This window comes from Trichechus manatus, unplaced genomic scaffold (assembly GCF_000243295.1).
Source record: "Trichechus manatus latirostris isolate Lorelei unplaced genomic scaffold, TriManLat1.0 scaffold00150, whole genome shotgun sequence".
NCBI classification, from domain to species: Eukaryota; Metazoa; Chordata; class Mammalia; order Sirenia; family Trichechidae; genus Trichechus; species Trichechus manatus.
In genome coordinates, this window is record NW_004444086.1 from 517,416 (window position 1) to 545,101 (window position 27,686).

The window sequence follows — 27,686 nt, forward strand, 5'->3', positions numbered from 1 at the left end:
TTCAAAGCCTGAATTCTAGCACTTATGTTATGAGATTGCTTTTAATTCTTGCTCAGAGACTGCTTTCTTTTAGAAATAATGTTTCCCTAAGGCTTTCAATAAGGGCGTGGGTTGGGGCATGTGCTACTCCAGAGCGCACCCTACCCAGGGAATAGTTAATGGAGTTGAACTGTACGAGGTATGACCTCCCGGTCTCTGCGCTTTAGGGAATACATTTTCAACTTAGATTCTAAGCTGGAAGTGATTCTTTCCATTAATACAGGTTTTAGAAAGCCACTGTCATACCCACAGCATGTGGGGAAAAGCTGATCTCTAGGAGTCTGTAAATGCAGAATATTCACTTTGGAGGAAGACAGAAAGTTGCAGTGTGAAGCAGTCATTCTTGCACTTAGCACAGCAAAGACGAAGTTTTTTGGACGATTGCAAGAATTCTGAAACTAGAGGACATCTCAGGAAAGCAGACAAGGGATAAGAGCTGTTTGTGGCAATGATTAATCCCCAGGTCCTCTTAAGTATAGGAATCCAGTCCAAAGAAGAGCTATTCCATTAGCCACACTACTTAAGGTTATCATCAGTGAAGGAAAAGCAGAGATGAATATCGCAACATATTGTATACACCTATGTATCACAGACTACATATAATTTCCAATATAGAGTGTCATTTCCAAGAAATCCTTTAATCCTCTTCAAAAAGATGCAAGTTTAAAACCCTTAGGACCTGGCAGATATTGCTTGTATATTAGAATCAGGATTTTGGTAGTTGGAGTGGGTGAAAAAGAACATTACTTACATAATTCTTTAATAAAGAGTCATATTTCTCTCTGGGTGTATTAAGAAAGCTAATGGAATATTCAATTCAATTCAATTGAGTGCAATACCTGCTGGATCTGTACCATGTATAAGGCACTGTAAATGTTTGTTCATGTGAGAAATATGAAGATAAACAAGATTCAATTTGTTCTCTCAAGGGCCTTACTGCGTTGTAGGAAGTTAAGCAAAGCACTACAGAAAACTACTATGTAAGACTGTATTGATAGACATAGCTTTGTTTGTATGTAATGTTACACTTTAGCATTCAGAGATTTGAACATGGAGGTGGTAGGCTATTTTCTACCTTACTGAAAAATCTATCACGGAACAATTAGAACAGTGATGTTTCACATTTTGAAGAGCTGGTTTTATAAATTTTTGATAATATTTCCCTTCTATACAGTTATTTATTTCCTTTAGGACCTGGCACATATTTCTCCATTTTACTCGATGTTTCTCTTTGTTCTACCTCTTTGATCTATACTGAAGACTAAATATTCAAGAAGAGCTAAACCAAATCCGTTGCCGTCAGTCGATTCCAACTCATACCAACCCTATACGACAGAGTAGAACTGCTTCATAGGGTTTCCAGGGGAGGCTGGTAGATTTGAACTGCCAACCTTTTGGTTAGCAGCCTAACTCTTAACGACTGTGCCACCAGGGCTCCAAGGATAGATAGAAAAGAAAATAATGTGAAGAAAGAATTTTTTCTTCTAATAAAGAGTCAAGAAAGGCATCTCAGAGGATTTGGATTAATAGATAGCTTTGGAGGAAGCATAGTTTTGTAACAGATTCAGCTGTGGTGTAAGTGAAAAGTATCCTACATAAAGGGCATGGCATAAGCAAAAGCTCAGAGGTTGGAAAATACAAGTCATATTTGCTAAACGACAAGTTGTACCACCAGCCTTGATAAGAAAGGAAAATGCAAGGAAGTGATAAAAGTATACACAGTCCTAAACTCTGTACATACATTTAAAAAGCACGTTTGGCATGGCTAGGTCAGTTAGCTGCCTCCTCTGTACCTGAAGTGTCTGTTCAATAGAACATCTTGCACCATCATTGATTTTTAAGAATATATTGGAGTAAGAGGACATAATTTTTTCTTCTAAATGTGTGGTTTTTTTTGTTTTTCCACTTTGGTCTATGAGGCCATTTATGAACACAGGAACAAGGAATTCTCCAGAGTCATTTTCTAATTTAGCTTGAATAAAGAGATGCACAGCAGCAAGCAATTTGGGCCTTCTATTTAAACTAGTGGAGGGATGGATACTGTATGAAAATTGGATTTTTAATATAGGCACTGTTTAAATAACCTAAGGAGTTTGTCTAAATAGAAATATGTAACATTTATGTGATTCTAGGCTGATCACCTTTCTGACAGGTACAGGGAGGGGGACTGGGTTTATTGCAGAAAGTATGTGCCTTGATATCAGATACAGAACTATGGTAGCCGAAAAGAGAAATGAAGATTCAGTCCTAAAAATGCCTCTAGCTTGTTACTGTCATTTAAGCATGTTCTTATCATGAAAAAGTGTTCTCAGACATAGCAATTTGGATTAATAATATGTTGTTGTTGTTAGTTGCCATCAAGTTGATATAGCATAGTAGAAAGAAAAGGGATAAGAAAACCTGGATCCCAATCACCACTCTAAAAAGAGTTTCCTATGGGAATTTGATCAATAATATAATCATTATAGTTTTCTGTTTTTCTTATACATAAAGTTATATGAACAAGGTGGATTTTCATGAATTATCTCATTTGTCCAAACCAAACCCATTGCTGTCAAGTTGATTCTGGCTCATGACTGCCCCATGCGTAACACAGTAGAACTGTTCCATAGGGTTTTCTTGGCTGTAATCTTTATGGAAGCAGATCACCAGGTCTTTCTTCTGCAGCACCACTGGGTGGGTTCAAACCACCAACCTTTAGTTTAGTAGTTGAGTACAAGCAATTTGTGTCACCTGGGAAACTTTATCTCATTTATATATCACATTAATTTGTCAAGATACATCTTTTTATCCCCATTTTAAGGAGAAGAAAACATAGGTCCAGAAAACATAGTTTTTTAGTCAGTAGACAACCCAATAATCTACTTTAAATCTTCATTGCATTATACTTTTAATATATCAAGAAAACAAACAAAAGCCTTTTGCACAGTAACAATAATAGATTTTAAAAGGCATTTGTAAAAACCAAATGAAAAATATAGGAAATAAATAAAAAGAAAAGAATTCCAATTAAAATAAATAATTGGGAATATTATTTTGGAGAATTCAAATAACATTTGCACAAAAATGTCATAATCTTTTAACATCATTTAGTTTCTGATCATATTTGGTAGTCTAGGAGGAATGCTTAGTAAGGTAGAGAGTCAGTGAAAAAGAGGAAGACCCTCGACCAGATGGATTGACACAGTGGCTGCAACAATGGGCTCAAATATAGCAGTGATTGTGAGGATGGAGCAGGACTGGGCAGTGTTTCATTCTGTTGTACATAGGGTCACTATGAGTCGTGCAGACTGGAGGGCACCTAATAACAGCAGGAGGAATGCATTAGGCAACACAAAATGTCTGTTAGCATGTGTAATTTATAATGACTTTGTATTTCAATGCAAGCATTTCAGCGTTGTAATAATAATATTTATTTGGCATAAAAAAGATGGTAAAATACTTCCATCTTTCATCACTTTGCAGTAAAAACAGCAGAGGTAGCAGTTTATTGTAAATGAATCAACAATATAGATTATTATGAATCTAATCTCTTCTCCATTCAAATGAAAATATATATTAAAATATCATTATAAATATTTAATGTACTGATTCTATTCCAGTAATAGTGATAACATAGCTCTGGTTTCACCTAACTAGATTGCTAAAGAGATAACTTATAACTGCATAGCTTCCTGCCTAGTTTAGGTGGAATTAGAAAAAATGAGAAGCAATAACTTAAATACTTCTTTGAGATTCTAGGGGAAGAGTTGTGTGAATTAGAGCAGCTAGGTCAGCACACATTTGAGTCTCTAAATTTACACTCTGGTCCAATTTCAATGATCTGTAATAGTTACAAATCAGATGGAATTTCAGGGCCTTTGTGAAGTGACCTATACCAAGAAAAGCAGATAATTTATTCAGAGATTTTTCTTCTGTTGCTTAAGAAATCCACGGAGAGTTTATGATTCTACCTGGTATTTTCTGGCTAGTTAATCATGGATACCTAGTCAGTTCTGGCTTGCTGATTAATTAACGGGAAAATGATAGCCATTAAATTTTCTTAAACCCCAGGGGTTGAATTTTTAACAAGCTCAAAGAGTCCTTCAAGTTGCAATATTATTCTTGTTGTGTAGTCTGATTGTCTAATGCAATAGCTCTCATACCCCGCTATATATGATGGCTTAGAAACTCAGAATGTGGTATGTATTTGAACATTATTCACTATTCATCTTAGTCAACTGACACTAATTGCAGCTGTACTGAAAATGTCTTCATACTAAGGCACTGAAATTTGAGCACCTAGCTCCTAGTAATTGATTTCCATCAGTTCCAAACACCACAGCCATTCATTCTGTACATATTTATTGAGTGCTTTATATTCCAGGTAGTGTTTTAGCCTCATGGGATACATTGTAGTATAAAGAAAGACAGGTTTCCTGCCCTCATTCCAGTGAGGGTGGGGCAGGGGGAGTAAAGACAGTTAATATATAATGAGTAAGTAAATTACATGATATACTAGAAGGCATTATGTCCTATGGAAAATAAAGATCATGGTAAAGAGCGCTGAGTGAGAGTTGGAAGATACTGCGCATTAATTAGTGTGATCCGAGCTGGCCTTGGGGAAGGTTAGATTTGAGCAGAGTCTTGAAGGAGATGAGCAAGTTAGCCATCCATACTGTTTCATCAAACCAAGCATCCTCTTTCTCCACGTGAAAACAAGAAAATCATTGTTAGCCAAGTAGAAGCTATTCAAAATAAGCAATTATATGAAATGAAGGAATGTAGCTCCCATCACATTTAAAATGCAAATTATACTTAATCTTCCGGGACAGAGATTGGGTCACAGTATTCTTAAAATAATAACTTCATCTGAAAGGTTTTTTAAAGTATATTCTATCACATGCAAATTAAAGTTCTAGAGGAGAGGAAAACCAAACCCATTGCTGTCAAGTCCATTCTGACTCATAGCAACCCTATAGGATAGAGTAGAACTGCCCCCATAGGGTTTCCAAGGAGTAGCTGATAGATTTGAACTGCCAACCTTTTGGTTAGCAGCCAGACTCTTAACCACTGCACCACCAGGGCTCCAGAGGAGAGGAAGGATTCCTCTAATATATCCTAAACGGAGATTAAGTTACAGCTGACACTAGAACCACCCACCTTCAAAGATACATTAAAGGCATCAGAAAGTAAGAAAGTTTGAGGTAAAGTCAAATAAATCAAACTTACATGTATATTTTCTTTTCTTGGAGTTAATATCATTTCACACATTCTGAAATCTGCATGACCTCGGATGAATGCTTCATAGCCATAATACTAATAACAGCAACTATTTACGTATTGAAGGCTTATTACGTACCATGCACTGTTCACACATTGGACCATTACATGTATTTCAATTCATCTCCCCAACAAATCTATGAAGAACATATTATTACATCTCAATTTTACAGACGAGAAAGTTAAGAACAGAAGGGATAAGTATGGTAAATGGTCGAGCTAGTTTTTGAACTCAGGCATTTTGTCTCCAGAGCCTGAGCTCTTAACCACAATGTTACACTGGAGCCTACAAGTAGTTTTGACCAGTACTACCTCGACATGGGTTGAATGCAAGACAATCCACTGGGGTGCAGAGAAAAAGTATTCAGGTGTTCATTAATGTTCATTTAAAAGTAAGAAAAATACTGATTTGAAGTAATTTAGTAGGGATGAACCTTGATACCCCATTTGACTTGTATCTGGGACAATCTTATATCTCAGGCCATACACGCAGCATCCTGAGGGGGAATATGGGAATGTCACAGAGAACAAGGTTGAAAGAAGGAATCTCACTGGCTTCTTCATTTTAGCCTGTTGGTACGTATTGCAGTTTATAAAGCCATATCAAAGCATTTTCAGATTTTATTATCTGGTTTGACTAAATTAACCCCTACTAAAGAAGCGAGTAGCTTGAAAATGCTCCCTGCAATGAGATTGCTGATGAAATATAATAGTAATAACTCAAGCACACATGAACAGCAAGAAAATGGCACAGCTGACAGTTCTTCCACTTCCTTAGCATACACTTTGTTGGTCAAGTCACATTACAGGTTTCAAACAAGGATATCTAACCAGATCTGACATATTCAGTCACTTTTCTTTCAGTTAAGACATAGTGATTTTTATTTGCACAAGAAAGGTGTTATGTTGTAAATTAATAGAATAAAATAGTGTTTATTTCATTTGCTAACTTCCATTTTGCATATTTTATATATTTTATTATAGGAGTACAAGTATATAATTTATAAAAATAAATATTCATGTATTAGAGATACATTTCTGAAATATTTGCTGATAGTTGTGAGGTCACAAATCTAGATCATCAAAGTAATTAATGTTACACATGGGAACGGACTTTTTAAAAATAAAATTAATGGTAATTTGCTTGTTTACTAACTTACAAAATAATAGATCCATACATTTTAAATATTTCAATAATGTCCCTAGTGTCTGAATAAATCTTACTGTTTCAAGCTTAGTTATAACTCTTCTTTTTTCTTTCTGTCCTTTTACAAAGGATTTTATTTGGCACATATGTATACATTTATGCAAGAACATTCATATGTTTAATTTCTTTTTAGGATATATTAATTCATCTGAAATAGCTAATGCTAACTCCTCTTTTATCTTCCTGTCCATACCAGCTCTTTCCTTTAACCTCAATATCTTTCTATCAATAGGCTCCCAATCTTCTCCAATACTTAACTCAAAGTTTTCTCTACTTCTCTGTCTCTCTCAGCATATAAGTGAGTTGACAATTCCTGTGTTTTCTTCCTCTGCAAGGTGCTCTTGTTTATACCTTTCTTTTCATTCCTCTTGCCACCACCATCATAGCTCTTTAAGTCTGTGTAGGTATTATTTTAATAACCTCTTTTTTGCTGATCTCCCTTGCCATGCCCAGTCTCTGCATAAGTTATGATCCAGTCTGTCCACACTTGACAGATTATTACTTTCATGCTCATAAGTACTCAAAATTAATATTTGATAACTAAAAGTACCTCATATAATGCAATATTTCTCTAAATATTTAGAATGAGCTTTATTTCGGTACTTTTGAAGCACTAATATTCTCTACACGTCATTGCTAAGTATATTCGAGAAAATATCAGCTAATAGAAAGTTACTATATATGTGGAAGCTACTTCAACACATGCTCTAAGAGTGTCAGGAATTTGACGATATGTCACTTTAGGAGAAATGTAAAAATGCAGTATAGTTTTACAGCCAGATATTCTAATTGTGGGATGTCATTTAGTGTAATTATCCAGTTCTCTGCAAGAAAAAAAAAGGGGGGGGGGGAGAAGAGAAAGACAATGTAAAAGGAGCTATGATAGTAAATAACTCACCCTTCATATTCTCCCTCACCTTCCCAAATTTTTTTTTTTCCTTTTCTGTACCAGGTCAAATAGTATAGTTTCCTTAAAGATCCATTTAATACTTATTTACTTAATGAAACCTTCTCTGATCAACATTACACGACACGACTGTTTCCCTTAATGTTGATTCTTTAAGCTTGTTCATCTGTTGTTTTTGTTAGTTGCTGTTGACTCCATTCCAGTTCACGATGACCCCATGTGTGCAGAGTAGAACTGCTCCATAGGGTTTTCAAGGCCGTGACCTTTTAAAAGAAGATTGTCAGGCCTGTCTCACGAGGCACATCTGGGTGGGTTACAACTGCCAACCTTTCAGCTAGTAGTCTGGTGCTTAACTGTTTGCACCTTTCCTTCCATGTTGCCTTTTATGCAACTTGATTTTGTTTTGCTTGTTCAATAGAAAATATCCTTTTTTGTATACGTAGGGACAAAGATTTTATTTTGGTTCCTTCCGAGATCATATAATGGTTCTAAATATATAGCAAGTACACTATAGACACAAGTTTTACTGAATGGAATTCAATGAAGAATATAACATGTAGAATACTATGTCAAAGAAGTCAGCATATTTTGGGGGGACTTACACAAATGTGTCTTAACAATTTAACACCAACGTCTGCACCAAATAGCAGGGTCAAATACAGCTTTGGAAAATGGAATTGATGCACCATGCCACTTTTAACAATTTCAGTAAGCATGGCCAACAGAATGTGCTCCCAGTAAAGAAGATGTGGAAGGTAGTTGACAACTGATCAATCACGAATAAAAATAGAGTTATTAGTCTGTATTTGCATCCTGATTTAAGGTAGTGCAACCAAAAATAAGAGGAGCAATGTCTGTAAGAAATTGACTTCAAGGACAAGGATGCATCTTTAAATAATTTGTAGCAGAAGATAGACTTAATGAGTACACAGGTTTGCACAATTCATACAATACTAATATAAAGAGTTACCCTAGTACTTGATTTTGAAATCAGAGGATAAAATAATTTTTTTAATTATTTTTAATTTATTTAAATTTATTTCTCCATCAAAAAGTGATGTAAAGAACACAGAAATGTCTCCATCAAAAACAGACATAAAAGGCAGCTGAATATGAGTTCATTGGAAGACATCATAAAAAATTGAAAATAATACTGAGATGGAGCTATGTTCTATGTCAGCTCTATACCACTACCTCCAGAACTAATTCATTTAAAACAGAAATATTTTTAAGGCTACAGGGAGAGGAAACAAGATTATTGCATACCCTATTCCTACATTACAAATACAGTTCATCATCGTAGTAAATGAGTCTTAAAATTTTCAAGAAGGAACCTGGGTGGCACAAGCAGTTTGCAATTATGTGCAAAGATTGGCAGTTCAAACCCACCCAGTGGCTCTGTAGAACAAAAGGCCTGACAAACTGCTTCCGTAAAGATTACAGCTAAGAAAATTCTGTAAAGCAGTTCTATTCTGTAATACGTGGGGTTGCCATGAGTCAGGGGGCTGATTCTTCAGCAGCTATCAACAACAACAACAAACTTTTCAAGAGACATTGGTGGTTAGGTGGTAGAAGTCTTACCTTCCATGCAGAAGACGCAATTTCTACTCTCAGCTAAACATCTCCTGCATAACCACCACCGTCTGTCAGTGAAAGTTTGCATGTTGCTATGATACTGAATAAGTTTCAGCAAAGTTTCCAGACTAAGAAGAACTAGTAAGAAAGGCCTGAAGATCTACTTCTGAAAATCAGTTGATGAAAATCTTATGAATCACAACGGTCTGATCTGTAAAGGATCATGGGAATGGTGCAGTACCGGGTAGTATTTTATCCCACTGTGCATGGGGTTGCCATGAGTTGGGGGCCAACTCCACAGCAGCTAGCAACAGCAAACTTTTCAAATTGGGCCCATTATAGTAGAACACACCAGAGAAATGTTCATATTGAAAAATGACCTCTACAATCCCAGCATCTAAATAAATGTAATGAGCAAAAAGGTTAAAAAAAAAAAAAAAAAAAGACCTTGGCTTAAGTTTTAAATAAATTATCCATCCTTTGTGACTGAGTCTCATCTCTTTATTGAAATCCCAAGCACTTCTATTTATACCACAACATGAAATATATATATATATATTATATATATATATATATATCTCTCTCCAGTTCCAGTTGCTCTCAAGTCTGACTCATGGAGACCCCATGTGTTTCAGAGTAGATGTGCTCCATAGGGTTTTCGATGGATGGTTTTTCCGAAGTAGATCACCAGTTCTTTTTTCTGAAGTGCCTCTGGGTGGACTCAAACCTCCAACCTTTCGGTTATCGGCTGAGCGTGTTAAGCAGTTTTAGAATTCAAAGTTCCAAAAGAACGTTATATATAATTATTTAAGTACTGTCTTATTTCTGTGAGTTTTAATTCCTCTTTTTAATGTTAAATTCCAGAACTGCAGTAGCTATTTTCATTGAGTAAAATATTCATAACTAAAACATTCACAGTTCAGCTAACCATCAGCAAGTAGATGATGCCGCCCATAGTCCTGTAGCTAGAGTTTTCATAAGAAATATGAGGAACACCAGATGTGGAATCATAAGATTTAGATTTTAGAGCCTGGTCGGGTCACGTCGTTTTCTAAATGAATTGTTAACCTCTTCTGTGAAATAGAGATAACAATACCTAGAATTATTTTCAAGGTTAAGTGAAATAATGTGTATGACAGTCCTTTGAAAATTGTAAAATGTTCAAGGGACATTCATAGCATGTTGTTCTTGTTAGTTGCCTTTGAGTTGGTTCCTGCAAGACCTTATGTATAACAGAACAAAACGTTGCCAGATTCTGGGCCATTCTCATGAACTTTGATACGTTTGACCCACTGCTGTGGCCATTGTGTCAATCCATCTTATGGAAGCTTTCCTAGTTTTTGCTGACCCTTTACTTTACCAAACATGATGTCCTTTTCTAGGTATTGTTTTTCCCTGATGACATGTCAAAGTAAGCAAAACAAAGTTTTACCATCCTTGCTTCTAAGAAGTATTCCAGTTTTATTCATTTTTATTTCTATTTATTTTATTCATAGAATAGTAGTATAATCTGTTTGAAACATCTTTTTTTTTTTAAACTTTTAAATAAGTTCTCTCTCTCTTTCTTTTATTTTACCCTCCTCTTTTCCAAATATTAATTTCCCTCTCTGCATACTTGGCAAAATCAATGGAAGAGATAGTAAAAGGGAAAATTTAAAGTCAATTTCATTCTCTCTTTCTACCTCAGAGTTTTTGCATTGAAGCTAATTTATATTTATTGGATGGCCTCTAAGTGTATACAATTGATTACCTTTGATTTAATGTAAACACATTTAAACAATACGTAAAAAAGTGTTTAAAGAAATATGTAAAGTGATTTCTTTATCATTAGCAACTGTGCAGTATTTTAAGCTCTTTAAAGACAAGGATTGCAGCCTATACTATCTCCTTCCCAGCCCGTCTTTTCCTGGTACATATCATACACAGTGTTATATACATAAATGATGCTCAGTAAAAACTGATCTGACTTTCCATATTGAATTCAGTCATTAAATAAAATTTATTTATCATATACTCTAAGCCAGGCACAATGTTTGAAACATAAAAAGATACATAGTAGATTTCATATATAGAGTTCTTGAAGGCATGTATTTAAATAAAATATATATTATTAAATATTTATATCTTAATTAAAAAGCAATGTACAATGTTAAAATAATTTATGTAGAAAATGTATATACCATCAGAGGAAAAGGAAATATTTGTTTTTTAATCTAACCACGCTATTTGCTAAGTGCAAACACTCCATTTAATTAATTTTCTCAAATCTCTGGATTTCACTTAAATTAAATTTTACATTAGTAGACAGTTGTTCATACTATCTGTTATGATGGAATTATGTATTACTGGAATTTCACCTTTCACTGTGGTCAGAGGTATGAGTTGCATGTAAATGCTAGTAACAACTGATATTCCCAGGCATGTCACAGTTTAACGTATAGATTCCTCTGAATATATCTATTCTTGTATCTCACATATCCTATACATTATTAAAAATAGTTCCTCAAAAACATTGATTTGCCTTTGCTCCACTTTCTGTGATAAAATATTTGAGAGTAGTTTTTCTCAGCTCAATGATTATGGCATCTGTTCTCTGAAACCATAACTCATCCGCTATGCAAAAGAGGAGTCTGTTCCCGCAGCAGTATTGATCCACGTGGCCCTTTTCATTAGAAGTAAAGCCTCTTTAATTACTTTGGCTGACTTTCATTTTTTTGCAAAGTCTTAGGCACATTAGCTAGCGTGTTGTAGAGTTCTCACGTGTTTTAAACGGAGATGCACCTTGGTCTCCAGAGGTTGATTGACTGTCTATATTCTTGAGAATCTACCGCCTACCCCAGTCTATACCAACTCTGCTTAACTTAGAAACCTGAAAGAGCTCTCTCTCAGCTTCTCCTAGGGTTTGATAACCTCTTCCCTTTCCTTCGCCAGAGGTGTTTTGACCTTTAATTAAAAGGAAAATTTGTTGTCTTCCTTTCAGAAGACAGCAAATAACGAACTCATTAAAATGAGGTTAGTGTTCAGGCCTTAGAGCAATAAGAGTTGAAGTCTCATTAGCAGCTAACAATGCAGAACACAGCACATAAATAAACCTAATATGGCACAGCAAAATGCCTCAGCGCATTAAATTTGAGCAGAATCAAATGTTTACCATCAATGATGTCTGGGGCATGAAGTTTTAATGCACTTAATAAAAGAAAGCAAATTGCTTCCTATTAGCCATGAAATGTTACCACAGAAATTACCCCAAAAAGTATATATGTAAATGTGAGATATGTTAGTAATTAACAAGGATATTGTAGAAAATATCTGTCTTTCTTAATAGATGCAGCAATTAGGAAGAAAAAGATAACTCAAAATCTCTAAAGGTAATTCCAGAGATTAATGTAAAATGATGCAGAATGTACGGGTGAGATTTTTAAGAGATTATACCTCATTCATGGCCCAAGGTGAGAAATACTTTCAATGTCAAACTATAGGGTTAGTTAATAAAATGAAATGTCCTTGTAGCTGACTAAATATCTTCTGGGAAAGAGATTACTTAAGAACTTATTTAAAAGAGCAACCATACTTCATTTAAAGAAGTATAGACTTTTGTTTTAACAAATTATAATGCTTTGTAAGCTTTTTATAATGATAAATGTGTTATAGTTAGTAAAATAATAATTAGGACTTTTATTGCAACAGTTCAGTAACTGGAGTTAAAATATGAATTCTTTTTGATGATGAATAACTATCATAATATTTATATAAAATATTGGTAATAATGTGCTTTTCATTCTCCACTGTTTCAGATTCCTTAATTAAGGTTAGAATTTGTTTCAGTATGATATATCCTCTGTATTTAACTCAAATTTAAAGTACTTCTTTAAAAAAATCACTAGAGCAGTATTTTTATCTTGATAACTTGTCCCATCCTTATTTCTCCAACTTATTTGAAGAATCTTGCTTGAATTCCACATGTCTTGAGCTCTCAGGAAAACAAAGAAAGAGAAAATACTGTGTGAGGCCAAAATATTTAATAAATTGGGGCCACCTGCCTTATGTAGATGAAGCCAACTCACTAAATTATACTCTGGGGGTTTTGAAGAGAATAAATTTAGTTGGAAATTTCTAAGCAACAGTCATCTGATACCCAAAATCTGTGAACAAAACAAGGTATCATCTCACACTGCATTTATTCTCTCACTCACCACAATCAATTCATCATTTAAATATTTACTGTCTTAGTACCTTTATCTTTAAACTATATTTCAAACCTGGATGCGTACCTCCAATTTTATCACCCATGCCAGACACCTATTTCTTAATTAGGCTAGTTATTTCTCTCTTTTAGATGTTTTTCACTTCCATTTTTCTCATCCCGCAAACCAGTCAATTCTTGATACAAATCCTTCATACAAGGATTTAAAGTGTGAATTACATCTCTGCTCAAAACTCTCCATGGACTTCCCATTACGCTCAACTTAGTGCAGTATATTATTAATTCATTTGTTTATTCTTTGTCTCAATGACTGGAATATAAACTCATAAAAAAAAGGGCTTTTGTTGTGAAATGAATACTGGAAAAAGTTATCATTAATCTATTTTTGTTTTGTTGTTGTTCTGCATGAATATCTCACTAGTTTCCCTTCATCCACTGGGAAACAGAGGTGGTAGACTAGTAGGTGTTTATCAGATGATATTAAGTCTGTGTTGTTACAAATGTGAATTATAATTAGGCTTTAAATAGGGTTGAGCTTGAGGACTTGACAACAGAATCTCACAGGAGCTTTTTATTTTTGAAGCTCGTATGTTTTTGTCAGAGGAAGAGACTTGCTGAAAGATGAGTTGCCTATGAAGTACAGGAAAGTTCCACCTTAAAATATTATGCTATACCATGGATTTTAATATATTCTGGTCATGGTTTCTATAACCAAGTCATGGTTATAGGTATATAACCATGAGTTTTATATAGATAATGATGTGAGTTCTTCACATGTATAAGAAAACATAAAAAACGATGTTATCTCTACCACACTAGTAGTGTAATCAGAAGATTCTCTTTAATTTGAGCATAAATAATAAAGGTGTTTAAATGCCTCAAATGTATATAAACTGCATCATGAATTGATATTTAGTCTTTGAAAATTATTTTTGTGATATGCATTAAAGACACATGTATATGAATGCGTGCTTGCAAATGTTTCAACTATGGATCATACGAAATTTTTTTCAATATTTTATAAGGATGAACAAAAAGATTTGAGGGAATCCACATTTATTCAGATATGGTAAAATGACATGAAAATAAAACACAGACACCTTTTTACATACAGAATATTCATGAGTGTATGTGTGTGTGTGTGTGTTTAAGGGGCACTCGACAGCAACGGGTTTTTGTTTTAATATAGTAGCAGGATCTAGGTTAAGTGCTTGACTATTAGCTGAAAGGGCAGCAGTTCAAACCTACCCAGAGGTGCCTCAAAAGACATGCCTGGAGATATGCTTCCAAAAGATCACAGCCTTGAAAACTCTATGGAGCAGCTCTACTCTGACACACATGGGGTCACCGTAAGTCTGAATTGACTAGATGGCAACTAACAACAACAACAGGGTACAGCTTGGAAGATAGAAGTGGTCCAATATTTGGTGAAGTACAGTTCCTTTTGGAAGTAAAGCTTTTGGTTCTTACCTAAGAACAATCTGGTCGCTATAGGTAGATGTGTTTATTTGTAAATAAGTTTTGTTGGTTTTTCCCCAAATTAAGCTGTTAAATACACTCACATTTTGTTAAATGCTTAATTTATGCTATTTTAATGACTAAAATAGAAACTCTTTAATGGTAATTAGATTTTTAATTATATAATCAATTCTGTTGTTATTGTTAGGTACCATGGAGTTGGTTCCGATTCATAGTGACCCTATGTGCAACAGAACGAAACATTTCCTGGTCCTGCGCCATCTTCTCAATCATTGCTATGTTTGAGCCTATCATTGCAGCCACTGTGTCAATCTGTCTCATTGAGGGTCTTCCTCTTTTTCTCTGACCCTCTACTTTACCAAGCATGATGTCCTTCTCCAGGGACTGGCCCCTCCTGATAACATATCCAACCACATGGGCAATTTTTTTAGAAGTAGACCTCCAGGTCCTTTTTTATAATGTCTTAATCTGGAAGCTCTGCTGAAACCTGTCCACCATGGGTGGCCCTGCTGGTATTTGAAACATTGGTAGCATGGCATCCAGCATCACACTCAAGGCCACACAGTACAACAAACTGACAGACCAGTGGTGGTTTATCAGTTCTAACACCTGTCAAACATTTTTGTTTTCCAAGTCATCAAAACGGATGTGCTTGAAATTTTAATCTGACATTCCTATCCTCTTGTCCAAATTATGTCAATGTTTTAATATAATGGTACTTTTTAGAAGGCTTAAACAATTAATGTATCTTGTAGTTAAATAGAATAGACCCTGGTAATAAATAATGAATTTGCTAATAGATGTTGCCTGTTTATACATCTATTACCCAAATATATATTCAACAATAAACATCCTTCTTATTTAGAAAGAAGACATATTCACTGTGAGACATGGAACATATATTATTAGTATGCCACATATTCTACTTGTGTTATGCAATATTTAAATACCCACCGTCACTGATAACATGGCAGATAACAACAACAACGTTTTATTGCCAATATGGTTGCCAAAGTTATCCCAGCAATCTCCGAAGCCTGTCTCCACAGCCCAAGACCTTAAAAGATCTGACACAGTGTTTACGTACTTCCAAGGTACATCCATGAAGAGTGGGTAAAGCTTTAAAACTCAAAATAGGAAATATATTTTTTGTGCTCAAAAGCCATTTGGAATTGTTACAAAACAATATTTAATGAAATAAAAATACAGTACAGCTAATAAATGAATATTGCTAATAAATGAATATCTTAACACTGAAGAGATTCCCAATCAGCATGTGAGCAGGGAGGGTTTCTAGAGAAAATGAAATTAGGAAAGTCTATCATAATACCAGCCAACAATTATAGAATATCCCTGTTGTGCCAAGTATTGCTGTAAGCCTGTCCTGGAATTACAGTGAGTGAAGAGAGGATGGAGGATGAGAAATGGAGGTTAAAATGTCATGAGCAAAGGCAGAAGCTGCTGTCCAAGGAAGAATGCCAATATTTGATTAGGTTAAGGACATGGATGCTTTTGAGGCTTACATTTTTTAAGGTCTAAAAAATAAACTATTATAGCTAAGGATTTTAGGTAAAAAGTAATTGTGTTAATGAAAACAATTTGGTAGTTTTAAAAATAATTTCTCAGCAAGAATGAGATGTTCCAAAAAGTGAAACATCATATTTATTGAAAGTGTAATTGTTCTTTCTACATATATTTGCTGAATTCATAATATTAAGGAATCGATCTGCAGCTCTTTGGGTATAACAATCTTGGAAAAAATGGAAAAAGACTTCTTTGTACAGATAGCTTGCAGAAAGCTAATGTGATTATCTGACCGAGTGCATATGCAGAATCGCATTTCATGTAAAATCACATCTATTATATTTTGCTACTTAAATTGGATAATAAGTAGAAAACTATGTTTAATGGAGGATGATACGACCCCCCAAAACACCTCTACCTCCCAGGAATTAGCCATCCACTTAATGTTTTTGTTTTTTTTTTCCTAAGTGTATCTCAATCTTGCCCAAGTGGGAGTGCATGCTACTGGTTAACAGTTTGGGGGAAAACCTAAACTAAATCAAGCACTAGCTTCTTCCTACTAAAGCACTTCACTACGTTCACGTGCATTAAGAACCTCCCAAGGTGTGTAATATAGAGTGTTTCCTAAACACTTTGAACATGGAATTATTTTCAAAGAATTGTTGTATTTCACAGACCTAGTAACCCATGGACCACAGTTTGGGAAACACTATTTTGTGGTAAGAAATTGTGTTTCATTGGTTACCCTCTTTTATATAGTAAACTTGTCCATGATGTCTCAGTATTGAAGGCAGCCTAATCTTCCACACTCCACAGACCCCAAACCAGCTCTGAAGGTGATGCCTGAATTTGGACGTGGTATGGAGTTTCTACAAGTAGTATAAAGCATTTTTATTAAGTTGGCTCTCCAGCACAGGTGTACTGATCATGCAGAGTGATTCTGGTTACATTTTAAAGTTCAAACCTTGCAGAAAAAGAACTTGGACCCACTTCAGTACAGATCCTGACTCAGAATCCTTGGGAATATCCCAAGGGAATTTTTCTGGGGAAAACCATTTTATCCCACTCTCACCCAGCAACGGTTTTGGCTTTATTATTTTTGGTCGAGGCATGTGTTTCACTTGGGTATCTAATACCTGATTATCCCTGAAGCCATCTTTTAGTCATTGGGCTTACAGTGACTAGCTTTATTCCACTATACCCAAAGAAATCCTAAATATAACCTAGTTACGTCTCACATTACTCTATCATTTACTTAAATACTTCAGCCTGGGGGATAAAATGAGAGTCATTTTTTTAAATTCCTTATGAAATAATTATGCCATATGAACAATGAACTCTGAAGTTGCAATATATATTTATCTGTTCACAACTTATAAGAGCTTGTAGGTTATGATGGAGACGTGGGACCAAAAGCTTATAGAAAAAAATAAAGAAAATCAACATAGGGGGGAACCAGGCTTGGAAGCACTAACTCCTAAAGGAGAATGCCCAGTTGTTCAAATAATATCTGAAGGGTCATGATGAGCTTATATTTAATTCAAATTTATTTATTTGACTCATAATTCCAATTAAGTAGGTAGGGCATATAAAACATGGAAATACTGGTGTAGACAGCAGCCGCACGCATAGTTAGAGATGACTTCTGTGGATTGAAATGGAAGATGCAGTTGAAAGAGAAATTGGGGCTAAGAACTGGCAATATTTTACTCTAAGGAAATTGTCTTTTTTAGGGAGAGAACCAGAGTGCTAATCAACAGAGCAGAAACTCATGTTACATACATTCAGAATGGACTGATGTCAGTAGCTTGGACTTCTGTGGACACAAAATGTCCAGGGTTCTTTCCAATAACAAAACTTAGGGCACAAGACAAATTCATCCAAATCCACTGGAAAGAGAGTCAAAGACACATAGAGTGGTTTCCTCATACAACCAAATAAAACTTACAACACCATACACGTGCTTCAAATTTAATGATTTATATAACGTCCAGTGTGTTCTTTGATAATCAAGCTGAAAATGCAAACTCCACATATGTGCCATGAGCGAATATTATTTTACAAGGTCAACTCAATTTTACTTTTTATCTTCTCCTTGACTATATATATATATATATATATATATATAGGTCCTCACCTCTCATTTTATTATTTTATTTTGTTTTTACTGTGCTTTAGGTGAAAGTTTATAGCTCAAGTTAATCTCTCATACAAAAATGTACACAAATATTGTTTTGTGACATTAGTTGCAATCCCCACAATGTGACAGCACACTCTCCCTTTCCACCGGGGTTCCCTGTGTCCATTCAGCCAGTTTCTGTCGCTTCCTGCCTTCTCATCCTACTTTTGGACAGGAGCTGCCCGTTTGGTCTTGTATATCTGATTGAACTAAGAAGCACATTCCTCATGTGTATTATTTTTTCTTTTATAGTTCTGTCTAATTTTTGTCTGAAGAGTGGGCTTTGGGAATAGTTTTAGTTCTGGGTTAACAATGTGTCAGGGGTCCATAATTTTGGGGTTCCTCCAGTCTCTGTCAGACCATTAAGTCTGGTCTTTTTGAGTGAATTTGAGTTCTATTCTACGTTTTTCTCCTCACTCTGCCCGAGACTCTCTGTTGTGTTCCCTGTCAGGGGGGTCATTGGTGGTAGCCAGGCACCATCTAGTTCTCCTGGTCTCAGGTTGGTGGAGTCTCTGGTTCATGTGGTCCTTTAGTCCTTTGGGCTAATATTTTCCTTCTGTCCTTGGTGTTCTTCATTCTCCTTTGCTCTAAGTGGGATGAGACCAATTGATGTATCTTAGATGGCTGCTTGAAAGCCTTTAAGACCCGACATTACTCACCAAAGTGGGATGTAGAACATTTTCTTAATAATCTTTGTTATGCCAATTGACCTAGATGTCTCCAGAAACCCTGGTCCCCAGGCTCCAGCCCCAGCTACTCGGTCCCTTAGAGTGTTTGGACGTGTCCAGGAAACTTCTTAACTTTTGCTTTGGTCCAGTTGTGCTGACTTCCCCTGTGTTGTGTGTTGTCCTTCCCTTCACCGAAGTTGATCCTTGTCTACTGCCTAGTTAGTGATTCTCCTCCCCCTCTTTCCCCACCCTCATAACCATCAAAGAATGCTTTTTTCTGTATTTAAACCTTTTCTTGAGTTCTTATGATAGTGGTCTCATACAGTATTTGTCCTTTTGTGACTGAGTGATTTCACTCAGCATAATGTCCTCTCTTTGCCAATATTTTTAATCAGCATCAATGTTTAACCTTCAGTTATTCCAAAAGTACATCTTGTGATAAGTGACCTATCCCTTATCTGCATATACATTCCTTGTGCAGTTGCTTCCTAAAGTTTACCCTGCAAACCTCGGTAACAAAGGTGTGAAACTCAAGACATTGTAGGACTTTAAGCCCTGTCATTCCTGCTAGGGGTGATGTAGAGTTTTGAAAAACACAATCATGTGGTTGTAGGGAAGAAAAGGTTAGTGTAGTGGTGGAAGTATTGATTTTTTTCCTCCAAACTTTTCACAACTCTTCCCCTTTTCACTGACTTTCAAAAACTGGAGTCATTAATGAAATCAACTCTATCTCACTTCCCACTTCCTACGTCAACAATCAGGCCATCTACTTCCCATTTCCAATATCAACAGTGTAAGCCATGCCTTTGTTATCTTGCTGAAGCTCTACCTAAGCTTCTAAGATGATCTTCCTGTTTCCACTCCACTTTTCATACAATTCTTTCTCTACAACTACCCAGAAGAATCAGTTTAAAGTCCAATAATTTCCTTTGTGAGATGAGGCAGAGTGTCCGGTACTAACAATGGGCCAAGGTTTTCCTCACACAGAGCCATTGTTCTCACTGACTCCTTTGCCTCCAGGAGACTTCATTAACTCACCGAGTCCATTTTTATACCACTAATAAAAATTTGCAATTAAATAATTATAAAATTAATTAATTTACTATATGTATCATCTGTGTTTCCAAAGAATGTAAGCTCTATGATAATAGCAAATTTATCAGTTTTGTTTTTCATTTATTTTCTAACTCTGAAATCTAGTGTAGTTTATTTAGTCTCCCTGTGACTTATTTCTCCTCTTTGTAAAATGAGGCTAACAAAGGAATCACTGAGATATTTAAAGAGACAATTCAAGTAAAATGCTTTGCACAGTGCCTATTGTTGTTCTTAGGTGCTGTCGAGTCGATTCCGACTCACAGAGACCCTATGTACAACAGGACGAAACACTGACCAATCCTGCATCATCCTCACAGTCGTTTTTGTATTTGAGCCCATTGTTGCAGCCACTGTGTCAATCCATCTCCTTAAGGGTCTTCCTCTTTTTCACTCACCCTCTACTTTACCAAGCATGATGTCCTTATCCCTCCTGATAACATGTCCAAAGTACGTGAGAGGTAGTCTCGCCATCCTTGCTTCAAAGAAGCATTCTGGCTATACTTCATACAAGACAGATTTATTCGTTCTTTCTGCAGTCTACGGTATATTCAATATTCTCTGCCAACATCACGATTCAAAGACGTTAATTCTTCTGTCTTCCTTATTCATTGCCCAGCTTTCACATGCATATGAGATGATTGAAAATACCGTGGCTTGGGTCAGGTGCACCTTAGTCCTCGAAGTGACATCATTGCCATTTAACATAGTGCCTAGAACATAGTAAAAGTTCAATAGTATTAGATATTTATTATTACTTATTACCATTCTCCATTGAATCCATAGCACTAAAAGAAACATAGCAGAGGTTCAATGAGTATGGTTTGAATGAATGGACATGTGAATAATGGCACAAGGAGGGAAGAAAGCACAGTGAGAAGTGAACTCTAGATTTTTGGTTCCCTGTAGACTTCAACCAGGGAAGAGAGATGGAAGTGGAACACTTAAGTGAAGTGTGAAAGAGTAGAAGATAAATTACTCTGAAACACCATAACGTATTTGTTGACTCAGCAGATTTTTCTTCAGATGTAGTATGATTTCAATACAAAAATACCCCAAACCCCTCTCCCCATAATAGACCCCCACACCTGTTCAGTATCTTCATTTACTTTAGCAGAGGCATTTATTCATTCATTCCACAATAAAAGAGAACTCTTTGACCTAAAATTACTTAGAATAATTAGCATGTTGGTATAATGAGTTTCTGTCAATTTGTAAGTTATATCAATTTCCTCTTTGAGTAATAGTAAGAGTTCATCCAATAAAAGAAGAAAATAGGTTTCAGAAGGAATGAGGATTACCTCTTAGGGGAAAGAAAAGAGCCAAAAGGGAGGCAGGAACTATCAAAGACAAACTTTAAAAACTTCATACTTTCACCCAGGGTCAGTCGTATTTCTCTTTGTTTGTACATGGACAAATAACCTCTGCACAAAAGTTCATGGGATCCTGAGTTAATTTAATCTTGGGTGGCCGCACAAACTTACTGTACTGGGAACTGAGGTTACTAAAGTTGGACTGAGTGTTAAGGCAAACATGCTCAATTTTGGCCCTTTCCCTGTGTTATCTGGGTGTGTCAATTAATTCTTCCATGAAACATATTTTTTTTCCATCTGGAAAATAAAAATGTAAGTACTTCTTCTTATTCTCGTTTTGGGGTATTATTAGGATAAATAATATACTGTTTTTATTGTGTTATTAGATATTATAAAAGAAAGCCACTATATAAAACAAATGAACATTATTACTGTTGGGTATTTGATTTGAAATTTTGAATATATAAGATATAAATTATCAAAGTGTGTATCTAGTAAAGCCTTGTTAATTAGGTACACTTAATTAATAATAAAAAAAAAGCATTGGAGTCCCTGGGTAGCACAAATAGTTAATTCACTGGGCTGCTGACCAAACGGTTGGAGATGGGAGTCCATCCAGAAGCACCTTGGAAGTAAGGCCTGAAGATCTACTTCCAAAAAAACCAGTCATTGAAAATCCTATGGAGTACATTTAGACTCTGACACACATGGTATCATCATTAGTTGGAATTCACTAAATGGCAACTGGTAAGGAAAGAGTTAGTCTGGTAGTAAACAACTTGAATGTTAGAATAGTTTCAGATATATACAATATATCTTGAAATTAGTATAAATAATCCATTAACCCAATATTTCCCAAACTTTGTTGATGGTTATAATTTCCATCAAGCCCTCCAACGAGCTATAAGAATAACTTGTTAAAAACACAGATTTATAGGCTCCAGTCCCTCTTCTCTGATTCAGAATCCCCAGAGAAATGGCCTGGTATTCTACTAGATTATAGTGATTCATTTCATATTGGTACTTGGAAACGATTGCTTGACATTTTTTAGAACAGGTTGGGGTGTATGATGAAATGCACATTCCCCATCACAGATAAACTGAATCAACATCTCTTCATGTGAGCCCCAGAATTTACATTTTTAGCAATTTCCTCTAGAAAATGCTATGTACAGCAGAAATTTGAGAATCATTGCTTCCTTTAACAATATTCAGTTATATAAGGGCAAAGTGGGACTTGCTTTATTAAATACTGAGGAACTTATTATGAGAACATTACAAGTAATGTTTATTAAAACAATGAAATATATTCCTTGAAATACTCAATCAAGTTACTAAGTTTTTCACACAATGCAAAGGAAAATTTCAAAGCCATTTAAATTAGTTTTTATGACTTGTAAACTGTTAAAGAAAATCAATGAATTCATTGTCCAAACTTTAAACAGATTTTATTTTACACATATATTCAAAAGTTAGTCAAATTTCCACACACAACACTCAGGTATAAAAATTATATTTTCAATTGCGTGCCTATTTCCCCTGCTTCACTACTTGGTTTTTGTCTCAAATTGAGAATTATATTACTTCTAGTCCATAACAATTTTTCCAAAATAATTTTTTTAAAAATTCCATTATGTTTCCTGTTGTGAGGAACAGTATGGCAGTTCCTCAAAAGATTAAAAATAGAATTATAATATGACCCAGCAATTTCACTTTTGGGTATATATCCTAGGGATCTAATAGTAGTGATGCAAACAGATGCCTATGTTCATTGCAGCACTACTCACAACAGCAAAAAGGTGGAAACAACCTAAGCGCCCATCAACGGATGAATGGATAAACAAAATGTGGTACATACATACGGTGGAATAGTACTCAACCATAAAGAGAAATGAAGTTGTGATACATGCTACAACATGAATAAACTTCTAAGACATTAAGCTGAGTGAAATAAGTCAGTCACAAAAGGACAAATCCTGTATGATCTCACTTACATGAAATGACAATAATAGGTAAATGTATAGAGACCAATAGTTATTAGTGGTTACCAAGGGTGGGAGGGGAGGGGAAAGGGGGAACCATTCTTTGGGAAGTAGTGAGTTTTTGTCTATTATGCATAGGGTCGCTATGAGTCAGAACTGACTTGACAAGCACCTAACAACACAACAACATTACATCTATCAGAGCATGCTCTAGATTTTGTTCCCAGCACTTAATCACAATTTGTAATCACACAATTTTTGTGACAATCTATTTAATATCTCACTCCCTCACCCTGCAGAAAGGTTCAAGGTTGGTTATGCTTGTTAAACTCAACAATGCATTCATCTTGTCAATAACAGTTCTTTCAATAAATGTTTACTGAATTAAAGAATGGATGTCTGATAAATGAATAAAGGATACAGAATGGCTTTGAGAATTCAGAGGTAGAAAACTGAGTAAATGGGGTTGCAATGGTGAGAAGAATAGGAGAAGGGAGGAATAAAAAAAAAAGACTTTAAGATGTAGAGTCTCAGGGATTGTGCATTGAATAAAACAAGAAATCCATAAAAAGGAACTCACTAAGAAAAAAGATGCATGCTCTTCTTATTTTAAGGCTGTATTCCACAGTATTTACCAGTTAGCCCAAATAGTTCAATAGACTTTACTTTTTTTATTCCGTTTATTGATATTTAGCTTTTTCCTTTTTGAGGATAAACACCTTTTTACATATCCTGTAAATGGATTAAACTAGTAGTCTGTGTTTTTTTCTTTGTCCATAAAATGGATAATGTTTAGATAAGATTGGCCAGGATTATACCTAGTATAATTGTGATCTTGTATAAACAATGACTATATAACTTATCAACCTTTTAGTTATTTGGGTTTTTTTTCCCCTAATTTAAACTAATTTTTAGGAGACTTCCTTAATTTTGAGGGCACAAAAAGTTAGGTTCACAAATTCTTGAAACAAATCCTTAGCAACCATAACTGTTGCTCCAAAAGAAATTATCTAAACCTTTGACTATTTAGTCACCTCAACAAATGGTTAACAATTATCAAAAATCACTGTCTTATTAATATTTCTAGTTTGAAATGAGTTTTTCATTTTCATCAGAACAAAGTAAGCTCCCCCTAAGAAATCCCTAAACAAAATAGAAAAAGCATTCCGAGTCAATAGCAGAATAATAAGCAAACTAAAAAGTCCGAGGATGTGAGTTCTAAATTATGCTACATATGCTGACATAGAAGTAGGAGCAGAGGAGGGATTGGCAGAAAACTTCCCTAACCAAGTTCTGACTCTAAAGTTATTATCAGTGGAGTCTTATCCTGCCTACAAATAAGAAATTAACATACTAAGACTTCAAATCTAAGAAATTAGGGAAATTTTTGTTACCTTTAGAGAATAGTTCTTTATGTAATTAGTAACAGAACACTTCTTCCCCATGTTTTGTTTTTTCATTATCTCTAGATTTGCAAACAATGCCCTATTAAATATATATTGCTCTTTAGTTTGTAAAGTGATAACCCAAACTTTCAACTCAGTAACTATGTCTTAAAAAATGGTAAGGGGCATAGCATAGTTGGATAAAATGCTAAAGTGCAATTCAGACAACAGTTCTCTCCTTTTCCTTACAACAGCTATAGGATTTGTCTACATCCAACAATTCTGAAAAGCTTTTCCCCGGGAAAGGAAGTACAATAATCTGAAATCTAAGAAAAGTCTCACACAGAAATCAAAAATGATTTCAGTGCTGTGTAGTTGGAGAATTGCTTCTCAGCAACGTATAACGTGCTTAGGACTTAGCTGTTTCATGATTTAGTACCCTTCCGTAAAAATAACAGTAACAACAATAATAGTGAAAATAAAAGCTGAACTATGAATAGCACATAATAGTACTCCTCAAACACTCAAAAAAGGAATGAAGCCCCTATTATTTTGTTTCATCTATACACACACATTTGAAAAACAGGCATCCCAAACCTTCATATTTATTTTTCTAAAATCATGTTAATTTCTTATTTATTTCAGGCATTACTAGAGACTCAAAATTTACTGCGCACTCAGGTTGCAAATTTTACCTTCAACCTTGGATTTTCAGGGAAGTTTTACCACACAGGTAAGAAGGAGCTTTGTGTTCTCAGGCAGCTACATATAAATAGGAGACAGGATTTTAATTGTTCCATAAGTAGGAGAAATATAACGTCCAGACTGATTATGGGAAAAACTTGGACGTGTTGTATGAGTAGCCAAATCCAAAATCAATGAGCTTGTTTACTTTGGCAAAGACTGTTAGAATCAAGGGCAAAAGACGAGAGAATTGACTTTTTCTGCTCAGTACAAGAAACTGTAACTACTGTTCTAAATATGAGAACTTAGTACAGTCTAAGTAAGAAATATTGTAATTATAAATAATAATAATAATGAGTGTCATTTTAAAGCTGTCAGATAGTTGAGATGATGGATGTTTTTGTACATATTCTTTTCCTTTGGAAAACATCTGGTGAAGAGAGAGGAATTTTACAGCCTCAAAGAAATAGACTCTAAGGGTCATCTTGCTTAGCTTACCTTTTTTTGCAGGATTTTTCCCAAAAATATTATTGCTAATTTTGTCCAATGTACATTACAATACTCACAATCAGCCTTGTATCTCTATCTCTGTCTTGCCACAGCTGCATTTCTCTTCAGTCTTAGCCTCTCAACAAATTCCCCAAATTTGATCGGTGTTGACTCACCGCTCTATGTTCTGATATTTCTCACCTTTTTCCCGCCTTCACCTCCAGAATTTGACTTTTGTTGTCTGAATATTAGCATTGTAATATCTGGCACTAGTGTAGATAAAAACTATGTGCATAAAATTGATGGTCTTATACTGAGGACAAAATAGCACAAAATGGTGTGCTGGGACTTGAATTAGGGGAATACCTACAATCTGCTCTGGTTAGTGCATCTGGGTGGAGCTAAGTGCTTCATTTAGGAGCCTGCACTGTTGTTTCTTCATAGCATTTTGTGAAAAAAATTCACAGTATTCTCCATGCATGCATGCAGTTTATTGACTCATTAGAAATATTCCATACAATGGTAGTCTTTAATTAACATAAATGAAGCTTGTTTACCCAAAGAGGCTTTCTAATGTAAAAGCTCAGCATGATTTATTAGAATATTGAAGCTGCAATGTCTTATTGGCTTTTTAATGCCTTTTCTCTCCTGTTTTGAAACATGTAGATCTGTTTAAAGTAATAAAGGAAAATTAGTATTTAGATTAGTTGGTAAATCAAATGATTGCATATTTTAACAGGCTATATTGCAGAAGGAGATTTGGGTCATCATATTTGCACATGCAAACCAATTCCAGCTTACAATTTTGAAAATAGACATGGTTTTGTAAATCTTCTTCAAAAGCCGCCTAAAGAAATGAGTTCAGGCCTAAGAAGCTCTGACTATGAAGTTATAAAGCAGATAACTCTGAAGCCTGTATCTACTCATGCAGGGGAAAAAATTATGGGATTATTTAGGGTTCACATACAAAGAATACTACTTTGTCTTAAATAGCTGTCTATTGTAATTAAAACTGTTCTTTTGGCTGGAATATATCTGGATAACTGCCTCAATTTTATTTATTTTTCATATTCAGACCTATTAAACCTGCCAGACAACTGCAGAATAAATGTTGATAACAGGTTATAATGCTTCCCATTTCTTCTTTATAATCCTGAACATGTACATAGTACACGTTCACTAGGAAATGAACACACTATTTAACATCACAGGGATAGTTGTTGAAGGAAGACACCAGAAAAATAACAGACATATTTTAATTCTATCTTTTAAATGGACCTTACTGACTCTTTATGTTGGAATTAACTGACAAAAATAATCAAAGAAACACTTTATTCTATTATGTTGTGGTGATACTGCCATTTAGAGATTAAGCATTATGTGAGCTTGTAAATCCTGGAAGTTTCATTTTCTTCACATAAATATGAAATACTTATTTAATTGATTTGCTTCTTTCCTGCATATGGAATCACTGAAATGGATCCATAACGTACTTCAAGTGTGCCATCACATTATGTTGACTACTATTAATTCACTCAGGGAAATCAAGGTTTTTCTTCCAGTGCAGAGGTCAACTTTAGTGATATCCTCTATCATGAGAGTAGGCCTCTCCCCTATCTAGTCACATTCCTATACGGGAGTTTAACTATATAGACAAAGGGTTGAAAATCAGAGAAGTTTCCTTGCATGTACACTTG

General features: G+C 35.1%; 1 protein-coding gene across 5 annotated transcripts in view; it reads left to right on the forward strand.

Moving 5' to 3' along the window:
• The window catches only part of LOC101352400 (N-deacetylase and N-sulfotransferase 4), a 493,510-nt gene that overhangs the window by 301,778 nt on the left and 164,046 nt on the right, over positions 1–27,686 (forward strand). For all 5 annotated transcript variants that reach the window (XM_004385892.2, XM_023740189.1, XM_023740187.1 and 2 more), the window contains one exon: positions 25,462–25,549. In XM_004385892.2, coding sequence (XP_004385949.1) covers positions 25,462–25,549 — 88 coding nt within the window. The remainder of the gene's footprint in view (positions 1–25,461; positions 25,550–27,686) is intronic.